This window comes from Phoxinus phoxinus (assembly GCF_949152265.1).
Source record: "Phoxinus phoxinus genome assembly, chromosome: 19".
Classification (NCBI taxonomy): Eukaryota; Metazoa; Chordata; class Actinopteri; order Cypriniformes; family Leuciscidae; genus Phoxinus; species Phoxinus phoxinus.
The window spans coordinates 49,246-75,000 of NC_136894.1; the positions used below are offsets into that span (position 1 = coordinate 49,246).

The following is a 25,755-nucleotide window of genomic DNA, read 5'->3' on the forward strand; positions in this document are numbered from 1 at the left end:
TGTAAAGATAAGAGTGGTGTAGGAGATCTTCTAACCTCAGTGAAGAGTCGTCTGCTTGCACTGCTCCTCTGGTTGATCTCGATGTTATAGAGTCATAAACATGTGATTGGCATTGTCCAGCATTGGCTGATATCTTCTCCTCATGCCTCTCTCCCACCCAGTCCTGACTCTAGCCAAGCATCAAGCTGGCTTTCCCACCGCCTGTTCCCATCCCTCATATTAACTCTCAGACTCCAGCACATAAGAGGTCACGTGACGGAAAACTGCACAGTATCCCCGAGTCTCCTGAGGTCACATGACTGATGAAGAACTGCACAGCATCCCTGAGTCTCCTGAGGTCACATGACTGATGAAGAACTGCACAGTATCCCCGAGTCTCCTGAGGTCACATGACTGATGAAGAACTGCACAGCATCCCCGAGTCTCCTGAGGTCACGTGACTGATGAAGAACTGCAGAGCATCCCCGAGTCTCCTGAGGTCACGTGACTGATGAAGAACTGCACAGCATCCCCGAGTCTCCTGAGGTCACGTGACTGATGGAGAACTGCACAGCATCCCCGAGTCTCCTGAGGTCACGTGACTGATGGAGAACTGCACAGCATCCCCGAGTCTCCTGAGGTCACATGACTGATGAAGAACTGCACAGCATCCCCGAGTCTCCTGAGGTCACATGACTGATGAAGAACTGCACAGCATCCCCGAGTCTCCTGAGGTCACATGACTGATGAAGAACTGCACAGCATCCCCGAGTCTCCTGAGGTCACGTGACTGATGAAGAACTGCACAGCATCCCCGAGTCTCCTGAGGTCACGTGACTGATGAAGAACTGCACAGCATCCCCGAGTCTCCTGAGGTCACGTGACTGATGAAGAACTGCACAGCATCCCCGAGTCTCCTGAGGTCACATGACTGATGAAGAACTGCACAGCATCCCAGAGTCTCCTGAGGTCACATGACTGATGAAGAACTGCACAGCATCCCCGAGTCTCCTGAGGTCACATGACTGATGAAGAACTGCACAGCATCCCAGAGTCTCCTGAGGTCACATGACTGATGAAGAACTGCACAGCATCCCCGAGTCTCCTGAGGTCACGTGACTGATGAAGAACTGCACAGCATCCCCGAGTCTCCTGAGGTCACGTGACTGATGAAGAACTGCACAGCATCCCAGAGTCTCCTGAGGTCACATGACTGATGAAGAACTGCACAGCATCCCCGAGTCTCCTGAGGTCACATGACTGATGAAGAACTGCACAGCATCCCAGAGTCTCCTGAGGTCACATGACTGATGAAGAACTGCACAGCATCCCCGAGTCTCCTGAGGTCACGTGACTGATGAAGAACTGCACAGCATCCCCGAGTCTCCTGAGGTCACGTGACTGATGAAGAACTGCACAGCATCCCCGAGTCTCCTGAGGTCACATGACTGATGGAGAACTGCACAGCATCCCCGAGTCTCCTGAGGTCACATGACTGATGAAGAACTGCACAGCATCCCCGAGTCTCCTGAGGTCACGTGACTGATGAAGAACTGCACAGCATCCCCGAGTCTCCTGAGGTCACGTGACTGATGAAGAACTGCACAGCATCCCCGAGTCTCCTGAGGTCACGTGACTGATGAAGAACTGCACAGCATCCCAGAGTCTCCTGAGGTCACATGACTGATGGAGAACTGCACAGCATCCCCGAGTCTCCTGAGGTCACATGACTGATGAAGAACTGCACAGCATCCCCGAGTCTCCTGAGGTCACATGACTGATGAAGAACTGCACAGCATCCCAGAGTCTCCTGAGGTCACATGACTGATGAAGAACTGCACAGCATCCCCGAGTCTCCTGAGGTCACATGACTGATGGAGAACTGCACAGCATCCCAGAGTCTCCTGAGGTCACATGACTGATGGAGAACTGCACAGCATCCCCGAGTTTCCTGAGGTCACATGACTGATGAAGAACTGCACAGCATCCCCGACTCTCCTGAGGTCACATGACTGATGGAGAACTGCACAGCATCCCCGAGTCTCCTGAGGTCACATGACTGATGGAGAACTGCACAGCATCCCCGAGTCTCCTGAGGTCACATGACTGATGGAGAACTGCACAGCATCCCCGAGTCTCCTGAGGTCACATGACTGATGGAGAACTGCACAGCATCCCCGAGTCTCCTGAGGTCACATGACTGATGGAGAACTGCACAGCATCCCAGAGTCTCCTGAGGTCACATGACTGATGGAGAACTGCACAGCATCCCCGACTCTCCTGAGGTCACATGACTGATGGAGAACTGCACAGCATCCCCGAGTCTCCTGAGGTCACATGACTGATGGAGAACTGCACAGCATCCCCGAGTCTCCTGAGGTCACATGACTGATGGAGAACTGCACAGCATCCCAGAGTCTCCTGAGGTCACATGACTGATGAAGAACTGCACAGTATCCCCGAGTCTCCTGAGGTCACATGACTGATGAAGAACTGCACAGCATCCCCGACTCTCCTGAGGTCACATGACTGATGGAGAACTGCACAGCATCCCCGAGTCTCCTGAGGTCACATGACTGATGGAGAACTGCACCTTCCCCGAGTCTCCTGAGGTCACATGACTGATGGAGAACTGCACAGCATCCCCGAGTCTCCTGAGGTCACATGACTGATGGAGAACTGCACCTTCCCCGTCTCCAGTCTCCTCTATTCATACTACTGGAGCCGGACCTGGAGTTTCCCAGCGGCAGCTTCCCCGTCTCCAGTCTCCTCTATTCATACTACTGGAGCCGGACCTGGTGTTTCCCAGCGGCAGCTTCCCCGTCTCCAGTCTCCTCTATTCATACTACTGGAGCCGGACCTGGAGTTTCCCAGCGGCAGCTTCCCCGTCTCCAGTCTCCTCTATTCATACTACTGGAGCCGGACCTGGAGTTTCCCAGCGGCAGCTTCCCCGTCTCCAGTCTCCTCTATTCATACTACTGGAGCCGGACCTGGAGTTTCCCAGCGGCAGCTTCCCCGTCTCCAGTCTCCTCTATTCATACTACTGGAGCCGGACCTGGAGTTTCCCAGCGGCACCTTCCCCATCTCCAGTCTCCTCTATTCATACTACTGGAGCCGGACCTGGAGTTTCCCAGCGGCAGCTTCCCCGTCTCCAGTCTCCTCTATTCATACTACTGGAGCCGGACCTGGAGTTTCCCAGCGGCAGCTTCCCCGTCTCCAGTCTCCTCTATTCATACTACTGGAGCCGGACCTGGAGTTTCCCAGCGGAAGCTTCCCCGTCTCCAGTCTCCTCTATTCATACTACTGGAGCCGGACCTAGAGTTTCCCAGCGGCAGCTTCCCCGTCTCCAGTCTCCTCTATTCATACTACTGGAGCCGGACCTGGTGTTTCCCAGCGGCAGCTTCCCCGTCTCCAGTCTCCTCTATTCATACTACTGGAGCCGGACCTGGAGTTTCCCAGCGGCAGCTTCCCCGTCTCCAGTCTCCTCTATTCATACTACTGGAGCCGGACCTGGTGTTTCCCAGCGGCAGCTTCCCCGTCTCCAGTCTCCTCTATTCATACTACTGGAGCCGGACCTGGAGTTTCCCAGCGGCAGCTTCCCCGTCTCCAGTCTCCTCTATTCATACTACTGGAGCCGGACCTGGTGTTTCCCAGCGGCAGCTTCCCCGTCTCCAGTCTCCTCTATTCATACTACTGGAGCCGGACCTGGAGTTTCCCAGCGGCAGCTTCCCCGTCTCCAGTCTCCTCTATTCATACTACTGGAGCCGGACCTGGATTTCCCAGCGGCAGCTTACCCGTCTCCAGTCTCCTCTATTCATACTACTGGAGCCGGACCTGGTGTTTCCCAGCGGCAGCTTCCCCGTCTCCAGTCTCCTCTATTCATACTACTGGAGCCGGACCTGGAGTTTCCCAGCGGCAGCTTCCCCGTCTCCAGTCTCCTCTATTCATACTACTGGAGCCGGACCTGGAGTTTCCCAGCGGCAGCTTCCCCGTCTCCAGTCTCCTCTATTCATACTACTGGAGCCGGACCTGGAGTTTCCCAGCGGCAGCTTCCCCGTCTCCAGTCTCCTCTATTCATACTACTGGAGCCGGACCTGGAGTTTCCCAGCGGAAGCTTCCCCGTCTCCAGTCTCCTCTATTCATACTACTGGAGCCGGACCTGGAGTTTCCCAGCGGCAGCTTCCCCGTCTCCAGTCTCCTCTATTCATACTACTGGAGCCGGACCTGGAGTTTCCCAGCGGCAGCTTCCCCGTCTCCAGTCTCCTCTATTCATACTACTGGAGCCGGACCTGGAGTTTCCCAGCGGAAGCTTCCCCGTCTCCAGTCTCCTCTATTCATACTACTGGAGCCGGACCTAGAGTTTCCCAGCGGCAGCTTCCCCGTCTCCAGTCTCCTCTATTCATACTACTGGAGCCGGACCTGGTGTTTCCCAGCGGCAGCTTCCCCGTCTCCAGTCTCCTCTATTCATACTACTGGAGCCGGACCTGGTGTTTCCCAGCGGCAGCTTCCCCGTCTCCAGTCTCCTCTATTCATACTACTGGAGCCGGACCTGGTGTTTCCCAGCGGCAGCTTCCCCGTCTCCAGTCTCCTCTATTCATACTACTGGAGCCGGACCTGGAGTTTCCCAGCGGCAGCTTCCCCGTCTCCAGTCTCCTCTATTCATACTACTGGAGCCGGACCTGGTGTTTCCCAGCGGCAGCTTCCCCGTCTCCAGTCTCCTCTATTCATACTACTGGAGCCGGACCTGGAGTTTCCCAGCGGAAGCTTCCCCGTCTCCAGTCTCCTCTATTCATACTACTGGAGCCGGACCTGGTGTTTCCCAGCGGCAGCTTCCCCGTCTCCAGTCTCCTCTATTCATACTACTGGAGCCGGACCTGGAGTTTCCCAGCGGCAGCTTCCCCGTCTCCAGTCTCCTCTATTCATACTACTGGAGCCGGACCTGGAGTTTCCCAGCGGCAGCTTCCCCGTCTCCAGTCTCCTCTATTCATACTACTGGAGCCGGACCTGGAGTTTCCCAGCGGCAGCTTCCCCGTCTCCAGTCTCCTCTATTCATACTACTGGAGCCGGACCTGGAGTTTCCCAGCGGCAGCTTCCCCGTCTCCAGTCTCTTCTATTCATACTACTGGAGCCGGACCTGGAGTTTCCCAGCGGCAGCTTCCCCGTCTCCAGTCTCCTCTATTCATACTACTGGAGCCGGACCTGGAGTTTCCCAGCGGCAGCCTCCCCGTCTCCAGTCTCCTCTATTCATACTACTGGAGCCGGACCTGGAGTTTCCCAGCGGCAGCTTCCCCGTCTCCAGTCTCCTCTATTCATACTACTGGAGCCGGACCTGGTGTTTCCCAGCGGCAGCTTCCCCGTCTCCAGTCTCCTCTATTCATACTACTGGAGCCGGACCTGGAGTTTCCCAGCGGCAGCTTCCCCGTCTCCAGTCTCCTCTATTCATACTACTGGAGCCGGACCTGGAGTTTCCCAGCGGCAGCTTCCCCGTCTCCAGTCTCCTCTATTCATACTACTGGAGCCGGACCTGGAGTTTCCCAGCGGCAGCTTCCCCGTCTCCAGTCTCCTCTATTCATACTACTGGAGCCGGACCTGGAGTTTCCCAGCGGAAGCTTCCCCGTCTCCAGTCTCCTCTATTCATACTACTGGAGCCGGACCTGGAGTTTCCCAGCGGCAGCTTCCCCGTCTCCAGTCTCCTCTATTCATACTACTGGAGCCGGACCTGGAGTTTCCCAGCGGAAGCTTCCCCGTCTCCAGTCTCCTCTATTCATACTACTGGAGCCGGACCTGGTGTTTCCCAGCGGCAGCTTCCCCGTCTCCAGTCTCCTCTATTCATACTACTGGAGCCGGACCTGGAGTTTCCCAGCGGCAGCTTCCCCGTCTCCAGTCTCCTCTATTCATACTACTGGAGCCGGACCTGGAGTTTCCCAGCGGCAGCTTCCCCGTCTCCAGTCTCCTCTATTCATACTACTGGAGCCGGACCTGGAGTTTCCCAGCGGCAGCTTCCCCGTCTCCAGTCTCCTTTATTCAGACAGCGCATTTTACAGTACGGATTGTTTCAAAATAAAGCAACAAAGTTTGTTTCGGATGTACAGCAGATCTAGAAGAGAATAGCGCCACAGTCCAGCTTAAGTTAGTTCAGTGATGGTTCATTTTTGTTGTAAAAAAGTTATTAATTTAGTTAATTTATATATATAGCGGCTCTGGAGTAAACCGTGATGTCATCGTCCAGCTCAGTTCTCGTATAATGCTGTCAGTGCAGCAGATCTTTAATATGTTAGGGATAATGTAGAGCGAGGCGGTTGTTATAGCGAATACAACCCCGACAGGCTGATTAGGACCCCACTGTTTCTCATGGCAACGGTGTATTGTCCTTAGCAACGGTGTGTTATCAAGAAATAACAGAACGCATTCTACATTAGAATTCAACCAAGCCATGTAATAATGTTGAATATTTAGTGTCCTCAACTGAGAAAGCCAAAAGCCACAGTGAAGGAACACACACACACACACGCACGCACGCGCACACACACACACGCACACACACACACACGCACGCACGCACGCACGCACACACACACACACACACACACACACACTCTCTCTCTCTCTCTAAAGCTCAGGGAGTGTTTGATGGCAGTTGCACCTACAATACTATAGTATCCGCAATATATATACACACACTTTACACAGTGCTGGGTTACTAATATTAGAGTTAGTAAATTACACATTTTAGATAATATAATAGCCTATGACTAATTTTTGTCCCATACATTTTAATAGGATTTTTGTAGGCCTACCATTGATCTAAAAATACAAAGTGAAAAAAAATATATTCAATTCCCTATCAACACCAAACGGAGGTCAGTGAGTTATCGAAAAGCTAATAATGAAGTTGATCATAATGTTAAATTAAAACAAAAAAAAACAAAAAATAAAACACTTGAACAAAAGGGTTATGTGTTTACCTGAATGTCATCATGACCACCAGAAAACTGTGAAAATATGTTGCTAAATTATTGAAAATGTTAACTTAAAATCTCTGGGAAACTTAAATTAAATATTTAAAATGTAAAGCTCTGTTTTGCATCAGAAACGCTGTCTGTGTGAATCAGGCATAATTGAGAACCCTTAATATCGGTAGATTTATTAAATAATTTAATTTAATTAAAAAATATTCAGTCTTGTTCTTCAAAATGTATTTAAACACATAACAAAGAACAGAGTTGTAGCTTTAAATTCTCTTTTTCTATTCCAGCATATTCAAATTATTGCCTACAAACGCTAAAAACTACTGGCTGTTTTTTTATTTATTATTTGTTTAAATCAATGTAAAATCAGTGTTTAAATATTGTGTCCATTAAAGGCAGTCCAAACTAACCATTACAGTGAAGTTCTATATTAGACAGAAAATAAGAACTAAAGATGCTTTGAACTGCCAGTAAAACTCGATCTCATCCGACAGCTCGGTTCTTAATAACTTATTTATTCGGTTCTCATTATATAAGAATAGGCCATTTCAAAACGGTGAATCAATGACGAAACTCAATCAGAACTGCAGATTTCTCCATTATTAGAATAGAACTGGGGAAGTAATGGAGAACATGTTGAGGTAAATTTATATTCATTATGATGTTATCAAAGTTTTTTTTATTGTAATTGTTTTGACGCTTTTAGGATACATATATCTGATCATTTGAGATATTGTACATGAGAATAAGCTGGCACAATTAGCTTAATCATAATTAATAATTAATAATGAAATTGTGTTTTATAATTAAAAGTGTGCTGACTAATATAATTAATTTGTTGTGTAATTCAATCGTTTAGTTCCTGCGCAATTATTCTGATCGTCTCCTGAGACTTCTTGCTGAAGAGATTAAAGCATGATCAGAAATGAAAAAACATTGATTAAAAATCTTTTTTTCTCCCATCGCAATGATGAAGACATTATATTTCTGACCATTCCCACGAAGGATGTATAGATTGTTAAAGTGTGCAGGAAACACCGGATGGGAAATAACGAATTGAGCAACTATTAAACGCTCATGACGCTGATAAAGGAGTGGTTAGTGTTGTTCTTCCTGCAGTGACGAAACTGAAGAATTCCCGTGAGCTCAGCGCTTGTGTGATAGTGTATTTGTGTCATGTTAAATGATTATCATGAGTGTCATAAATGAGTGTCATATCCCCCTCATCCCAACATCCGGAAACATTAGAAATGCTTCTTTTCTTTTATGTTTTTTCGCAACGCACCTCACACGCCAGTGCACACGCAACACACGCAACCTGGATCACTCATGGAAGTTTCCCTGGTTGGACAATCTCAGGGGGTTTAAATAGAGTAGAAATCCACTGCAACATATCAGATACACTTCGAACCACAATGAAGTTCTACCTCAGTAAGTAGATCTTAACCATTTAAAAAATATAACACATTACGAATAATGATACAAATTAAGATAAAAACTAAAAATGATCCAGTACAGCTGTGTTCGCTGTGCACTCGCTGCGCGCGCGTGTGTGTGTGTGTGGCGCGTCGGGTCCGGCAGTGTTTGTGATGTACAGTTCTGATGTTCTGATGTGTTTTCCGCAGTTCTCGTCGCGCACTGCTGTTTGACGCTGGTCTATAACGCGCCACTCCGCGGGCACGAGCTGACGCTCGCGGTGGAGAACGCCATGAGTTTAGCGAAGAAGATCCTGGGCGACATTCGCGGAGCGCACGACGCGTGCGTCACATCAGCGGTGAGCAGGCTTACCTTTAGAGACATTAATGCACTATCAAATTAGGTTAGATCTTACATTTCATGGACAAACTTTAGATCAGCACAAGTTAATAATATATTGCCAAATTGATCATATTTAATCTTACTTCTGATTACACGATGGACGATGCATAGTTGACAACAGTGATACAGAATACAGGAGTTCATTATTGGCGTTGTATAATAATGGAAACTGTTTGTTTGTTTGTTTGTTTGTTTGTTTGTTTGCAGGGTTTGACTCTTTCCAGTGAAGCAAAAAGCTTGGATTATTTATTAAGTGACATTGGCATTCCTGCGCCTCCAGTGCTCAAGTCAGAGGAGCTCACCATGGTAAATACTCTCTAGCATGGTAAAGTTTGTGCATGTTAAATATAGAACTGGAAGAAGCATACAATAATGTTTAGGAATACTATTGAGATGCATGTTGCTATTGATGATTTTAGAGCCAGTAGAGCATTTAGCTATTTGATATAGATGAAGCATAACTGTGTTGAAGCAGGACAGCAGATCTTCTAATTTATGGATCTAATTCTGAATCAAATCGAGTTTAAACACTGGCATCACCCCAAATAATACAATACAATTTTATTTGTATAGCACATTTAAAAACAACTGGCGTTGACCAAAGTGCTTAACAAGGCCAATAAGGGAAGACAGTAAGACCAGTAAAGATGCACATCAAAGAGAAGTATAGTCGCTCAAGTCAGGGTATATTGAAAGTCAGAACTGGCGTAATATGTTCAAATTTTCGTTTTCCTTTGAGAAGGCGGACAGCTGCATTTTGGACTATTTGTAGACGGGTGATGTGTTTCTGAGAAATCCCAATATATAAAGAATTACAATAGTCCAATCTGGATGTTACAAAAGCATGCAAAGCTATCTCAAAGTGCTTACCAGACAAAAATGGTTTAACCTTTGCTAAGAGACGGAGGTGAAAGAAGCAAGACTTTACCACCGCACTTATCTGCTTTTCAAGGGTAATGTTGTTGTCAATCCAGACCCCCAGATTCCGAATACAGGTAGTGCTGTAAGGTGACAACGTTTGGAGGTCACAAACATGTGTATTACGATCACTGGGGCCAAACACGATAATTTCCGTCTTGCTTTCATTCAGACTCAAAAAGTTAGCAGTAAGCCATGATTTCAGGTCATCTATACAGTTTAGTAGTGGCTGTAAAGCCAACTTATCGTCACGCTTTAGAGGCAGGTACATTTGGGTATCGTCGGCATACAGGTGAAAAGAAATGCCATGTTTAGTTAAAATAGAACCTAAAGGTAACATATACAGATTAAATAGTTCTGGCCCAAGAATAGAACCCTGCGGAACACCACACCCAAGTTTCATTCTGGATGAGCACTGTTTCCCGATATGAACAGAATAGCTTCTGTTAATCAAATATGAGCGGAACCATTTCAACACCATCCCCTCAAAACCTGTACATGCCTCAAGACGAGACATTAAAATATCATGGTCGACCAAGTCAAAAGCAGAGCTAAGGTCTAAAAGGACAAGAGCTACAGATTGCCCTGTGTCAGTAGTGAGCAGAACATCATTCATGACGCGTAGAAGTGCAGATTCTGTATGACGTAATTTAAAACCAGACTGAAATTCAAAATCTTCACAGAGAAAATCAGAAATCTCTGGTAAAAGATCAATAGTGGGATTTAGAGCAGAGTCAATTATTGAAAATAAAACATTGGGCCTGTTACTATTGTTTCTAATCAGCTCAGAAAAGTAGTAATTTTTAGCAGCTTTCTGGAATGCGGCGAGAGAATTCTTTAAAATTTCATAAGAAACATGTAGTCTGTCTTTACTCCACTTTCGTTCAAATAATTCCATAATTATATTTCCTATTAATTCCATAATTCCTATTTATATGTTTTAAATGAATGTAGCTTGCATGTTAAAACACGTTTAACAGTTCTTGACTGTTTGTTTTGACCAGGAAACGAGTTTAAAGCGTATTGTAAACGGCCTGGATCTTCACCACAAACTTCTGGAGGAAATCGGAGTGGCCTTGAAGTGCTCAGAAGAGCTGAAGCCTGTGCTCGCGGGCGTCCGAGATCTGTGTGATCAGGTGCAAGAGGTAATCCTCACGCTCCAGCTTCTACACCATCACATCACGTCTGGTTTTAATGGAATATTGCCGTTTATTCTCAAGGATTTATCATCGTTAAAATTCACATGCCTCGTAACGAATCAAAATATATTCCCAACACCTCTTCTCTTCTCTGAAGACGTTTCTGTTTCATGCCGACTTTAAGAACACATAATGTTAGATTATTATTATATGTGGCTGAATACATACCATTTTAGAGTAATTCAAATTATTATAAAATTAAATAATGCTGCCAATCGTATTATGTTTGAAAAAAAAAAAAAAAAAAAACTTAGGGCCTAAAGTGACAAATTAACTAAAAAGTAACTGGTCTTTCCCCTTTTCTTGAAAACCCTACAGTATTGCACACATTACATTTCACTGAGCAACACTCAGCATTTCTTTCTAAACGAGCTGATCTTAGATTATTAATGCTCTCTCTCTTCTGGCTCAGGTGCAACGACTGGCCCAGATTCCCAGTCCAGAATCCCAGGACGGGTTTCCAGGGCTTTCCCTGCAGCGCCACAGTGATTTTCAGGTCCAAGTGGCGGCTCATCTTACCCTCCGGCAGCTGCGCAGCTTCACCCAGGACGTTTTTCGGACCCTTCGCCACATCTCTGCGTCTATGACTGACCCGCAGTGACCCAACCAGGCCAACAACTCAATGTTCTATGACTGACCCGCAGTGACCCAACCAGGCCAACAACTCAATGTTCTATGACTGACCCGCAGTGACCCAACCAGGCCAACAACTCAATGTCCTATGGGTGACCCGCACTGACCCAACCAGGCCAACAACTCAATGTTCTATGACTGACCCGCAGTGACCCAACCAGGCCAACAACTCAATGTCCTATGGCTGACCCGCTGTGACCCAACCAGGCCAACAACTCAATGTCCTATGGCTGACCCGCACTGACCCAACCAGACCAACAACTCAATGTTCTATGGCTGACCCGCAGTGACCCAACCAGGCCAACAACTCAATGTCCTATGGGTGACCCGCACTGACCCAACCAGGCCAACAACTCAATGTCCTATGGCTGACCCGCAGTGACCCAACCAGGCCAACAACTCAATGTCCTATGGCTGACCCGCACTGACCCAACCAGACCAACAACTCAATGTCCTATGGCTGACCCGCAGTGACCCAACCAGGCCAACAACTCAATGTCCTATGGCTGCCCCGTAGTGACCCAACCAGGCCAACAACTCAATGTCCTATGGGTGACCCGCACTGACCCAACCAGGCCAACAACTCAATGTCCTATGGCTGACCCGCACCGACCCAACCAGGCCAACAACTCAATGTCCTATGGCTGACCCGCACTGACCCAAACAGGCCAACAACTCAATGTCCTATGGCTGACCCGCAGTGACCCAACCAGGCCAACAACTCAATGTCCTATGGGTGACCCGCACTGACCCAACCAGGCCAACAACACAATGTCCTATGGCTGACCCGCAGTGACCCAACCAGGCCAACAACTCAATGTCCTATCGCTGACCCGCACTAACCCAAGCAGGCCAACAACTCAATGTCCTATGGCTGACCCGCAGTGACCCAACCAGGCCAACAACTCAATGTCCTATGGCTGACCCGCACTGACCCAACCAGGCCAACAACTCAATGTCCTATGGCTGACCCGCAGTGACCCAACCAGGCCAACAACTCAATGTCCTATCGCTGACCCGCACTAACCCAAGCAGGCCAATAACTCAATGTCCTATGGCTGACCCGCAGTGACCCAACCAGGCCAACAACTCAATGTCCTATGACTGACCCGCAGTGACCCAACCAGGCCAACAACTCAATGTCCTATCGCTGACCCGCACTAACCCAAGCAGGCCAACAACTCAATGTCCTATGGCTGACCCGCACTGACCCAACCAGGCCAACAACTCAATGTCCTATGGCTGACCCGCACTGACCCAACCAGGCCAACAACTCAATGTCCTATGGCTGACCCGCAGTGACCCAACCAGGCCAACAACTCAATGTCCTATGGGTGACCCGCACTGACCCAACCAGGCCAACAACTCAATGTCCTATGGCTGACCCGCACTAACCCAACCAGGCCAACAACTCAATGTCCTATGGCTGACCCGCACTGACCCAACCAGGCCAACAACTCAATGTCCTATGGCTGACCCGCACTAACCCAACCAGGCCAACAACTCAATGTCCTATGGGTGACCCGCAGTGACCCAACCAGACCAACAACTCAATGTCCAACTGGATGAGCTTGGTATTTTCTGTAACTGTATTTTTGTAATACAAAAGTTATAATGGGTTTTCTTGGCAAAGTTAAATTCAACTTTGGAATAACCCTATTGTTTTAACTGGATACTGTTTTTATATGACTTTGATATATTTATTTATTGTAGTTAGTATTATTTTTAAGATGTTATTTATATTTACAGAGGTTGTACCCTATGGGTGCGGTGTAGATTTCTATTTAACCAGATTTGTATTTATTACTGTTTATATATTATGTTTCACCATCTTGTGAATAACTATTAAAATATTTCAGAAAAAAATTTATTTTTATTTTGTCTCTGTAAAATATTACAATTTTGACATATTTACGAATCAAAAATATGTAATGGTCATAATTTAATAAATGCCTGAAAAATCCTTTAATATTTTTATTAAAAAGCCGTCTTTATGTGAATACCATCCTTCAGAAAGCTACAGTATATGTGTATATATTATTCTCACGGTAAATAACATAACAGTAAACTGTTCCCTCATTTTAACAGTTCTTTCCCTGTCATGGGTGTAAAGTTAGTTTCTCAAAGAATGACCACTTATTGAAATTTGAATGTTTGAAGTATGTTGGATCAGCATTTACATTTTTATGAAAGCCATCAGCACACATGGATGGTGATAGTGACATATGGCGCTTTTCCAATGCATGGTACGGTACGGTACGGCTCTCGTAAGGGCCGAGGAGGGATGGAGGGTCTCGTAAGGGCCGGTGGAGGGATGGAGGGTCTCGTAAGGGCCGGTGGAGTGATGGAGGGTCTCGTAAGGGCCGGTGGAGGGATGGAGGATCTCGTAAGGGCCGGTGGAGTGATGGAGGGTCTCGTAAGGGCCGAGGAGGGATGGAGGGTCTCGTAAGGGCCGGTGGAGGGATGGAGGGTCTCGTAAGGGCAGGAGGAGGGATGGAGGGTCTCGTAAGGGCCGGTGGAGGGATGGAGGGTCTCGTTAGGGCCGGTGGAGGGATGGAGGGTCTCGTAAGGGCAGGAGGAGGGATGGAGGGTCTCGTAAGGGCAGGAGGAGGGATGGAGGGTCTCGTAAGGGCCGGTGGAGTGATGGAGGGTCTCGTAAGGGCCGGTGGAGGGATGGAGGGTCTCGTAAGGGCCGGTGGAGGGATGGAGGGTCTCGTTAGGGCCGGTGGAGGGATGGAGGGTCTCGTAAGGGCAGGAGGAGGGATAGAGGGTCTCGTAAGGGCAGGAGGAGGGATGGAGGGTCTCGTAAGGGCCGGTGGAGTGATGGAGGGTCTAGTAAGGGCAGGAGGAGGGATGGAGGGTCTCGTAAGGGCCGGTGGAGGGATGGAGGGTCTCGTAAGGGCAGGAGGAGGGATGGAGGGTCTCGTAAGGGCCGGTGGAGGGATGGAGGGTCTCGTTAGGGCCGGTGGAGGGATGGAGGGTCTCGTAAGGGCAGGAGGAGGGATGGAGGGTCTCGTAAGGGCCGGTGGAGTGATGGAGGGTCTCGTAAGGGCCGGTGGAGTGATGGAGGGTCTCGTAAGGGCAGGAGGAGGGATGGAGGGTCTCGTAAGGGCCGGTGGAGTGATGGAGGGTCTCGTAAGGGCAGGAGGAGGGATGGAGGGTCTCGTAAGGGCCGGTGGAGGGATGGAGGGTTTCGTAAGTGCAGGAGGAGGGATGGAGGGTCTCGTAAGGGCCGGTGGAGTGATGGAGGGTCTCGTAAGGGCCGGTGGAGTGATGGAGGGTCTCGTAAGGGCCGGTGGAGGGATGGAGGGTCTCGTAAGGGCCGGTGGAGGGATGGAGGGTCTCGTTAGGGCCGGTGGAGGGATGGAGGGTCTCGTAAGGGCAGGAGGAGGGATAGAGGGTCTCGTAAGGGCAGGAGGAGGGATGGAGGGTCTCGTAAGGGCCGGTGGAGTGATGGAGGGTCTAGTAAGGGCAGGAGGAGGGATGGAGGGTCTCGTAAGGGCCGGTGGAGGGATGGAGGGTCTCGTAAGGGCAGGAGGAGGGATGGAGGGTCTCGTAAGGGCCGGTGGAGGGATGGAGGGTCTCGTTAGGGCCGGTGGAGGGATGGAGGGTCTCGTAAGGGCAGGAGGAGGGATGGAGGGTCTCGTAAGGGCCGGTGGAGTGATGGAGGTTCTCATCCATGGCCCCATTTCCAGGATTCAGCTCCGGGCTCCTCATCCTCAGTGATGATGATATACCAGTCTGCAGAAACTTCACAATCCTACAAAAGTGCTTACTGAAGCTCCCCTGTTAGCTATACATAATAAAAAGGTTTTTACAGCAAAATCACACTACTGTCTAACGTCTTTACACCTTCATCAGTTCAACAGTCTGCAGTAGTTCAACACATGCGATTTTAACACAAGGAACCGTGTTTACTCACATTTGAAAGCACCCGCGTCGCTGATCTCCGCGATGTTTGATAATGACGTATGCTCTCCCGTGGCCTCCTGGGATAGAAGAGTATCCGTCTACGAGCTCTTCAGAATCTGGGCAGAAGCAGTAAGCCATCCGGGAACTTCTCGCCTACTCTTTTATGAGTACTGAGGTTTCGGACATACTAACCCTTTCACGTACTGTTTTCTCCTACTTTATAGTAGGAAAGTAGGCATATTCGGACGCACTATTAGTATAGGCACGTCCAAATCTCGCGAGAATTAGTACGTCACCCAGGTAATTCTCGCTTACTCTTTTATGCTTTATACTAAGGATTCGGACATACTATTCACTCGCCTTCTGCTTTCCCCCAACTATATAGTAGGGAAGTACGCGGTTTCGGACGCAGCCCTTGACACTTTAGTGTAGCATCACAGTTCCATAATTATCAGCAAAAATGTAAATACGCCTGTAAATTCATCTGATAATGTTGTCATGAGGGTCACATTGATGTGTGCCAGATTTCATTCATATCAGACCAACAGCCTATAGGTGACCAGAGAAACTAGATGTTGAGAAAATCGCTTATTGTGGTAAAATTACAGACAGAAATAAAATCGGAGATACAAAATTGCCTCACATTTAAAGCTGTTCTAAAGTTCATGTTTATAACCCTCCTGTCCTCCTGTCAATCCTAAAGACGAAGGGCATCTCAGGGACCGCACTCCAATGGTTCAAGTCTTACCTCTCAGCAGGTCCTTCAGGGTGTCGTGGAGGGGTGAGGTTTCTAAAACCCAACATCTGGCTACTGGAGTGCCTCAGGGCTCAGTGCTGGGACCGCTTCTCTTCTCCATCTACATGACATCACTAGATCTGTGATTCAGAAACATGGCTTTTCCTATCACTGCTACGCTGATGACACACAACTCTAGCTCTCATTCCAGCCGGAGGATCCGACGGGAGCCGCCCGCATCTCAGCCTGACAGACACACATCTCTGGCCACCTTCAACTAAACCTTGTGAAGACAGAGCTGCTCGTGGTCCCGGCCAACCCAACACTTCATCACAACTTCTCCATTCAGCGAGTTTCATCATCCATAACTCCATCAAGGTCAGCCAGGAACCTTGCAGTTGTGATTGATGATCAATTGAACTTTACAGTCCGCATTGCTAGAACTGCCGGTCCTGGAGATTTGCCTTGTACAACATTAGGAGGATCAGGCCTTTCCAATCAGAGCTGCACAACTCCTTCTCCAGGCATTTGTTCTATCCAGACTGGACTATTGTAATGCTCTCCTGGCTGATCTTCCAGCTTGCTCGGCCAAACCTCTGCAACTGATCCAGATGTTGCAGGTAGAGTGGTCTTTAACGAGCCGAAAAGAGTACTCGTCACTCTCTTCATTAAATTGCACTGGTTGCCAGTTGCAGCTCGCATCAACTTCAAGTCACTGACTTTTGCCTAGAGAACAACCATTGGCTCTGCTCCCTTTTAACTAAACTCATTACTTCAGACGTGCCATGCAGAAACGTGCGTTCTGCAAGTGAACGCGTGGTGCCGTCCAGTGGCGGCTGCTGGTCTTTCACAGAGGGGAAGACACTTGCAAAATTTGAACACTTGCAAAATCCGAGATGGGACTCCGAGCTTCAGCGGCTTTTTATAGTACAAAATCGCGGTCAATCAAAAGGAGATGCAGTCTTTCGACAGACCCTCCAATCATCACGCAGAAGCCTGGAGTCCAGGCCAGCCCACTCCTCCATTCACCCCCAGAGACGCTGAGAGTCAGTGGGCGGGACATAATCGCAGCATTTATCCAATGACCGTCTAGTTTCGAAGCGCAGAAAAAAACTGTTCAAAGCAGCCCCAATGAAGTCAATGGACGCCAGGCTTCAACAGGGAAGCGCACTGTGACGCTACGGGAATGTGTGAGAAGGAGATCGAGTCAGCCGACCTGCTATATGTAGCTAATTCTGAACTAACTAGTCTTCGAGATCAACGTGTTCTAACGCATTTTTAGTCAATGAACTGTTAACACAATAGAACATATTTTTATTTGACCATTAATTTTTTGACATTATAGGGGAAGCCGAGCCTCAGTCTTAAAGAAATCAGGGCAAAGCTTCACCTGGACTGTTCCTGCTGGGGGAATGATCTAACTCAACCAGAGCGGCTGGAAATGTGTTCTTATTAAAGCTACTAAGTTATTCAATCAAGAGCAGTGAGTGATTTTCAGTTTTTCTTTTGTTGTTTGATTCATAGCATATTTAGCAGTCGGTATTGTGGGTCATTCTATGAAAATGGTGGCTTTTTGAACAGACAACTTTTTTAAAATGTAATTCTTTTTTTTATACCAAAACCTATAGTCAGATAATAGTCAACCTCTTAACATTATAAATCAACTTAAATGACAGCTTAATGTATTTTTATATTTTTACTACATTACATTAAAAAATGCTTGTGCTGCTTTTTTGTCACTGGTGTTACCTATATTTTAGATGACAATTCAGGCTTCCCAGAATGTAATTTGACTATTTAATTTGCATACATAATCATATAAAGAAAAAGTTAATGTAATATTAAGAAATTATCTTAACTAGTAATAATTTACTTTAAACAGGCATGTGTAAAGTTCTATTGTGTGACATTTTTCTATTTCTACCATTGTGTTTTTTGTTGTAACATTAGAAATAATTGAGGTTGAGTGATCAAAATTGAATGATCATATCCTTAAAATGCTTACTAATGAATGCAGCAACAGTTAGGTAGATACAAAAACCATATTCTATGAAACTGGGCAACTCTGATGCCAGAAAAACAATATGCCATGCGGTAACACCAGTGACGCAATGTAACACCAGTGACATATCTGTCAAAAGGAAAGCAATTTTATGTGTTTACAATATTAAAACAGTAATGAAATGCTAACAAGTCTTTATTAATATAATTGTTGAGGCTTTTATGAAACCTTATGTTGAGAAAAAATTTAGTGGTGTTATTGATTGTCACTGGTGTTATCATCATGTCACTGGTGTTACCAGCAGCAACAGTAACACCAGTGACGATAACACCAGTGACAAATCTGCAGACAAAATGGCATATCTAAGATGGCGGCCACAGTAGCTCAAACCACACTTCTTAAATTGTAAATTAATCACTTAATCATGCAATTTGAAAAATTATATTAATAAAATTTCCTTTCCCCTTACTATAAACTGTAGAACACCAGTGACACCTCTTAAGTCCTCGCATGAAATTAGCAAATTATTTATCAAATTGCTAAGAGATGAAGAGAGAGTTCACACTCACAATGTGCTTTTCAAAACAGCCACGCCAACAATGAGCCTTTGACCCAGGAAGAAGTTGGCAAGGATGTTGAATTTTTTTCAAAGTGGTGTTTTTTTTTAATTGTAACACCAGTGACATGAAATTGAGGGACAGGTATTCCCTGTAAATTATTTATAATATTTAGTTTATATTTTAGTTTTTTAAGTAGTCCATTAAATAACTATACTACTTCCCTTTGTATTATGACATTTAAAGGGGGAGAAAAATACATTATTTAACTCAAAATATGTCACTAAACCACGACTCCTGACCCGAGGGACAAGCCAATTTCATGGTGCTAACCGTGTTCTACAATATATATAAAAAATAGTTTGCAATATAACTGTCTTACAAATGTTTTATTAACAATAAAACACTTCAATTAAAACAAAAAACATACATTTTGTGTCATTATCTGACACTTTTAAGTGTTTTTCCTGGTGATTGAGGCCGGGACAGGAAAGCCACCATTTTCGTAGAATGACCCTTGTATATTCACTGCTTTCACTTTAATAAACAGATCTAATATTTCTTTACTTGCTGTTTACATTCATAGCCATGACCGACGGTGTTTATGTGAACTTTGTGTGTATTTGACAGTTTAAGCGCAATAAGACGTGAAAGAGAACTTAGTTTGATACTCACGGGACAGCCAGCTCAGAAAACCATATATCAGAAGTTTACACATGCAGATAATAAACTTTCAGTATGATGAACTCCAATGTCCTGGATAGAGATGATAATCTAAACCAAACATATGCTTTGTTAGTTTTTGGCAGAGTATGAAAGGAGGCACGATCTGTACAAGCTCCGCCTTCTTCTTCAGCTCATTTGCATTTAAAGATACATGCACGAAAACAACGTTTACTTGCAAAATGGGCATTTACAACATGGTACAATAAATGATCTGTGGGGTATTTTGAGCTGAAACTTCAGACACATTCTGGGGACACCTGAGACTTGTATTACATTTTTAAAAAGGTGCATAATAGTTCCTTTAAGGTAATAATGGTGCACACCAACACCAGTTGTACTTATTTCATATAAACACATCTAGCAGGCAAAAAAGAAAACCATGCAAGAAAGCATCAGCATGAAACACCAAACTTTTAGGCGGCTCATTTATTCGGTTTAAAACGACTGATAAATGCACAAGGTGGCTCGAGAGTTCACGTGTATTATGTGACATCCATCAACAAGTAAACTGCACCAGTGTTTCAAACCAGGCTCTTTTATTCAACACCAGTCATGCAAAATCTGTTCGCCTTTACTCTTACCGCTTGATAGAACACCTCAGGATCACACTGACTTTATGAACCAATGTTTCCAGTAAAGGCAGAGTCTTGAGTTGGGTTTGCTAACAGCTCTTGCAGAATCTACTAGCTTCTGGAAAACTTCCCATAACACCCGCATCAGCTAAGTCTATAAAACTTGAAGCACATTTCAGAATAATGTTGAACATCAACATGACCCTCATACATGTGGAGAAGACATCAGCAGGCTAACCCAGTCGTGTCCGAGGCCAGTTCTTCAACACATTAAAGGTGTAAGTGCCATTGGATCCAGTAAAGATTGGAGATCACGGCGTTCTGTAAAACTGGCCTGCCTTGATGCGAATTATGACTGTGCATTACAAGGAAATTTATCAGAAGTACAAACAAAGGTTTAATTTAACTTTATTTTCATATCAATGGAAAAATATAACCTCATACAAATGTCTAATTCTGTCCATTGTCTCTTTTTAAAAGCTCGGTGAATGACTCCAATTAAGTGCCGCAAGAAACAAATAAAAAAAATTACAACCAAAGCATATCAATGCAAATAAATTTGTGACATTGTTGACATGTTTATTTTGCATCTTCTACATGTTAACATATTAAGCTCAAGTCCATTGGTATCCACAAGGATTTGGCACTCATTTTCCTGCAAAACAAATGGAGAATAAAGTAGGAAGTGTGTAATCCTGAACCCTTGGAACAGAGCGCTCCGCTAGACTTCCCCTCGAGTGGCGAAAGTCTTCCTCCCTAGGACAGACGAAAGCTCTGCGTATCTGCACCATCCATACTAATAAGAGAACCATTTATTTTATTTAGTTTAAAAAAAAAAAGGGGGGGGGGGATTTACTGCAGCAATTGACTTTCAGAAAGCATGACGAAGCTCAGCGCCAGTTCACCCGAGTGCTGCCCGTCCCCGACTACCTGCCGCTCTCCAGGGGTTACATAAGTGCATCTCACGGAATTTGCAAACAAGATATTTATCATGTTTATTTATTATTGGTTGAAATAGTAAGAGGGGATGTGGAAACAGCTTCCCCTCGGTTCATTCACACACTCACACTCCAGTCACGCCATTATAAACTCCAGCAGCATTTCCTTCTCGCATCTTCTGACAAATGAATCGTGTAATAGGGAACAATCTGCAGCCGCAACACCTCAAAGATGAATGAACAAAACTGTCCTTTCTGTAGCTGGCTGGACTAATATGATGCACTAGCTTTTCAAACAAGTGTGTACAGAATGTAGATAATTTTTAATAATTTTTGTGGGGTCAGACACGTTCTGCACATGAAGAGGTGAAGGTCGTGGGCCGCTGAGTTTTCTGCTGGCAACTGCTGGAGTTGCTCTCTGAAGGTGGTGTGATGTCTCTCGCACTCGTTCTCACTCGCTCACATTCTCAGACACTCATCTCAGCGCACACGTCACTTCTGCTTCGACTTCTATGTGTAAAAGACAGAAGAAACCTCAGTGGGTTTGATTTCCATTATTCTTGGTAGAGTTTCCACAGCCAGTAATCTGAAAACAACAAGAAAACAATGGCTGAGAAGCGATCTACAATAATGGCCTTCGAGGAGCTTAAGCGATGCTAAAACACAGTGAGAAACATGTAAATGCCACAGTTCACCCTCAAATGAATAGGCTTCACTTCTCTATGCATCTAAAATTAATGAGCAAACGGCCCATTCTCTCAGCACATCTGATGGTTCCTCAGCATTGGTCTAGACATAAGGCGGACAGACGTATCGTGCCAAACATTCATGTTGGTGTGAACAGGCCTGAAGACGTGGACTGACATCTCAGCAGTCATAAAAGCAGACGCCTTCGTGTGTGTACATGCGCATGAGGCCCTGCAGAAACACCGGGCGGGTGAGTGAGGTGCACACACATACCAAGCTTGGCTCTTCAGCTTGCGCAGCTCCTTCGTGGCCCACGTGGCTAAAGTCTTGGTCTTGGTGATCTTGGACCTCCGGCCTTCAGTCAGCAGATCGTTGATCTGAGGTCGAACCTCTACCAGCTTCATCACGTCTTTCCCAAAAGTTGTACACAGGTCACTTTAGGAGGGGGGAAGAAATGTCAACTTGCATGCTAGAGCAACAGAAGAAACATGCTAGAGCAATAAACTAGCTACAGGATTAATAAGAATCACCCAAAAAAGAAAACGACAGTGTCCTTCTAAACCCAACGACTCGCGAGAGGCTAATCTACACTATAACCTCTGCATAAACGCACAGCACAACCACTGAGAACCGTTCTCTTGGAGAATCAAGATCCTCCGGCTGGAGCTCTGAACCCTAATGAGCCCAAAAGGTTGAAGACTAATGAAGAAAAGACTGGCCAGTTTACAGACTAAACCTAGTATTGTTTTAGTAACCGGTCCAGGGCTTGACCGCACTGCCAGCGGGAGACACTCAGGACCGCTGATGGGACTTTAACTCTCTTACCTCAATACTACGGTCAGACCAGCCCTAACACAGAAGAGTTGATGAAGGGAAAACACTGGCTTGTCATGCGTTTATCTGCTCTTATGTTATTACTTTTATTGTATTCTCTGGAATTAAGAACTGTGAAACTGCACTTCGTGAGAATACAAGGCTATATTGGTCTAACCCTTCAGTGAAAGCCTTAGCACTGGCCCGTCTGAGCGAGTGGGAAACCCTACATCTGTGGACCGGCGAGAACTTACCCTATGAGGCCTACAGCGTTGGCCACGACCCCGTCAGAGCGGTCTTCGTCCTCAGCAATGTGTTGAATGAAAGACAAGATAAACTCCACACGAGGCTGTACCAGCATTACGTCGGCTGCACAGAGGGAGGGAAACATGGTTTATACATGAAGCGTTATCATCTTCACAGTTACGAGATGGACATCAAGGTAAACTCACGGTGTACATTCTCCTGGTCTCCTTTCAAGCCCTGGATGATCCCAGTGTAAGCTTCCAGACAGCCTTCTCTCAGCTCATTCAAATAGTCCACCATATCATAGTCTGTCTGAAAGCACATAAGCAGACACTCGTTAATCTCCCAGTTAGCCTGGTTTAGCTTCCAGTTTGAAAGAAGAAAAGCAGCAGTTGTTCAGGAAAAGGCCAACTTGATATTGCTAACGACCCCAGAGGAAGAATGAATGTCCTTCTTAACCCAACTATAAGCCACGCATGGCCAGCTGTGTTACACCGCGCATCCGAGATCATCTATTCCCACACACACCTCGGCGTCTGCGCACGCTTGCGTCTGTCAGCGCGAGTGACATCGCCGTCTTTACATCAGCACGAGTTTCAAACTCACATTTCATTGGTCCAGACTCCTGTCATTCAGAATTCGCTATGAATATTCTCAAAGTTGGAGTACTGCGCTTTAAAACGAAACTTGTGCTGAGGGGAAGCACCAGGCGTTGAGAAGAGCAGAGAATAACGGCACTTTCTCATGGACAAAGGAGAAGTACTCCTCACAGAGCCGGTCTAGCCCGCGCTATAGGAACCATCCGTGACGGTAGTATACGCTGATTGGCCGAACGCATGCGAAACACCAGCATCCGCCATTATTGAAAAGGCTGTGTGCAAATAACTCTACGAACACAGACCTGCCAACCTTGAAGACATTTTATGAGTACTATCAGATCGCACACACTCCACTACGGTGTGTGTGCTGGTAGTGTTGTGCAGGTGTGTGTGCTGGTAGTGCTTTGGGTTTTGCAGGTGTGTGTGTGTGTGCTGGTAGTGTTGTGCAGGTGTGTGTGTGTGTGCTGGTAGTGTCTTGGGTTTTGCAGGTGTGTGTGTGCTGGTAGTGTTGTGCAGGTGTGTGTGTGTGTGTGTGCTGGTAGTGTTTTGGGTTTTGCAGGTGTGTGTGTGCTGGTAGTGTTGTGCAGGTGTGTGTGTGTGTGTGTGCGCTGGTAGTGTTTTGGGTTTTGCAGGTGTGTGTGTGTGCTGGTAGTGTTGTGCAGGTGTGTGTGTGTGTGCTGGTAGTGTCTTGGGTTTTGCAGGTGTGTGTGTGTGTGTGTGTGTGTGTGTGTCGTTACCTTGTCCACCTGTGCCTGCGAGGCCTGCTGCAGTGTGTCCAGCACAATGTCCAGGTACTTCTTGAATTCCCCTCCAATGGCAAGAGCAATATCCCCGAAGACAGACAGGATCTGGGGTTTCACAGACCGGTGCACGTTCTCGTTCTGCAAACACACGTTACAGCATTACTCTACTTCTGCTTTACAGAGGGCCAAATCAAACGAAAGCTTCAATTAAATTCAACATCACAATTGACCCCATTTGTTTTCTTATTGCCTGACACTGCCCTCGATTAAGTTTTAGTTTGTTTCGGTAAACTATAATACCCTTGTCACACACCACAGCGGTTATTTGTAAGGACATCTTTGATCTGGTCAATGGGATGAAAAACATCAAATATTGACACTATTTCCTAAAAGCCAGACAACCTGAATACTACAGTGATTAGGAGATCTTAATTACGTGTTTTCTAGAAAATAAAGTAACTTTCCTGAAACGTTGCAATTGATATACAGCAATTAACACCAAGCATGCAGACAGCGCTTCGGAACCAGCACACGTGTGCATTAGTACGCAAGCTCAAGTTTATTTGTATTTTCTCACATGCAGGTAGTTCAAACTCAAACTAATTTAAAACGAAACTGGTTTATAATGAATGCTGCTATAATTTGTTTTATACTGATATTTCATTTTAGTGCTGAATTCCACTGAATTTAAAGGATATGTTGTGAGGGCAGCTAAACTCTGCATTTGACCAGGTGCATCTTTTCCAGAAAATATGGTATGTCACATAGGGTTATAGTAGTAGCGCAATACCACTCACATTGTACAGATGCGTGATTTCAGGGTGTTCTGTTGCACATGCGCGCGCACGCACACACACACGTGTCTTTAAGGAAATGGCTATTACTTACACCCAGGTTTTCCAGCAGTAGCTGCATCATTTCATCACAGTGAGGCAGAATATTGGCCATCAGCGCTCGACACAGATCACACACCAGCCCCACCGCAGCCAGACACACCTGCGCACACACACACGACAAGCAATGCATCGCATCTGTGGGACACCTTTCAAAGAACTTTACATTGGCCATGCGATTTTAACACACCCTACCATACCATACATCAGTGTAAACAACTCCATTTTAAATCTGAAGCTCCAGGTTATATTCTAGAAGAGATTGTGTGGGTGAGGGTTAGCCCTAACTCCTGCAGTTGTAGAGTCCCGCAATATCCAGCGTGGCCACGAGACCGCAAGGTCGGCACACGCTGGGTGAAATAGACTCGCTTTCTCTGTGATGATTCAAAATCCTGAGCTGCAAATCCTCAAAGCAGCAGGAGGAACAATCATCAGCAAACTGTGCTTCGGCACACGCATTACCTGATATTCTGCGTAATTCTTCAGCCCGATGACCAGGAACGGCTTGAAGGCTTCCATGTATTTCAAGAAATCACTGCCCAAAACTGGATTGGAAGGAAAAGGGAAAGTTAATTCACAGCTGTAACGACACTGAATAAAGCTTGTGAACTCATTGTGAAGCTTGCTTTAGTCCAGAAAGCTTCTCAAATAAGTTTACAATAACCACTTACACGCCAGAGAACGTGCGCCGCTATTTACTATGTGGCCGCTTGTGATGTTTCCAGCAGTAAGCAGACGCGGTAGCTGACGCGAGCACCGGGATTATGCAGGCCTCACCCTAACCTAACCCTTCCACTAGTGTGAACAGCGCAGATA

The 25,755-nt window shown here is 46.4% G+C and overlaps 2 protein-coding genes across 6 annotated transcripts in view; one reads left to right on the plus strand and one right to left on the minus strand.

Moving 5' to 3' along the window:
• The first annotated feature begins 8,003 nt into the window (after nucleotides 1-8,003).
• csf3b (colony stimulating factor 3 (granulocyte) b) lies at nucleotides 8,004-11,626 on the plus strand. Its single transcript, XM_079591242.1, has 5 exons — nucleotides 8,004-8,378; nucleotides 8,573-8,721; nucleotides 8,973-9,071; nucleotides 10,688-10,828; nucleotides 11,295-11,626. Exons 1-5 carry the CDS (start codon nucleotides 8,153-8,155, stop codon nucleotides 11,481-11,483), a joined length of 804 nt encoding a protein of 267 aa, XP_079447368.1. The 5' UTR covers nucleotides 8,004-8,152; the 3' UTR covers nucleotides 11,484-11,626.
• Nucleotides 11,627-19,864: 8,238 nt separating this feature from the next.
• The window catches only part of kpnb1 (karyopherin (importin) beta 1), a 31,169-nt gene continuing 25,278 nt past the window's right edge, over nucleotides 19,865-25,755 (minus strand). For 2 of the 5 annotated variants that reach the window (XM_079591602.1, XM_079591604.1), the window contains exons 16-22: nucleotides 25,402-25,484; nucleotides 24,935-25,042; nucleotides 24,041-24,184; nucleotides 22,911-23,016; nucleotides 22,713-22,827; nucleotides 21,919-22,080; nucleotides 20,412-21,468 (exon numbers count right to left, since the gene is read on the minus strand). In XM_079591602.1, coding sequence (XP_079447728.1) covers nucleotide 21,468; nucleotides 21,919-22,080; nucleotides 22,713-22,827; nucleotides 22,911-23,016; nucleotides 24,041-24,184; nucleotides 24,935-25,042; nucleotides 25,402-25,484 — 719 coding nt within the window. In that variant the 3' untranslated portion in view covers nucleotides 20,412-21,467. Of the gene's footprint in view, nucleotides 21,545-21,918; nucleotides 22,081-22,712; nucleotides 22,828-22,910; nucleotides 23,017-24,040; nucleotides 24,185-24,934; nucleotides 25,043-25,401; nucleotides 25,485-25,755 lie in introns of all 5 variants that reach the window. The other 3 variants (XM_079591603.1, XM_079591601.1, XM_079591605.1) reach the window with 3 other exon arrangements.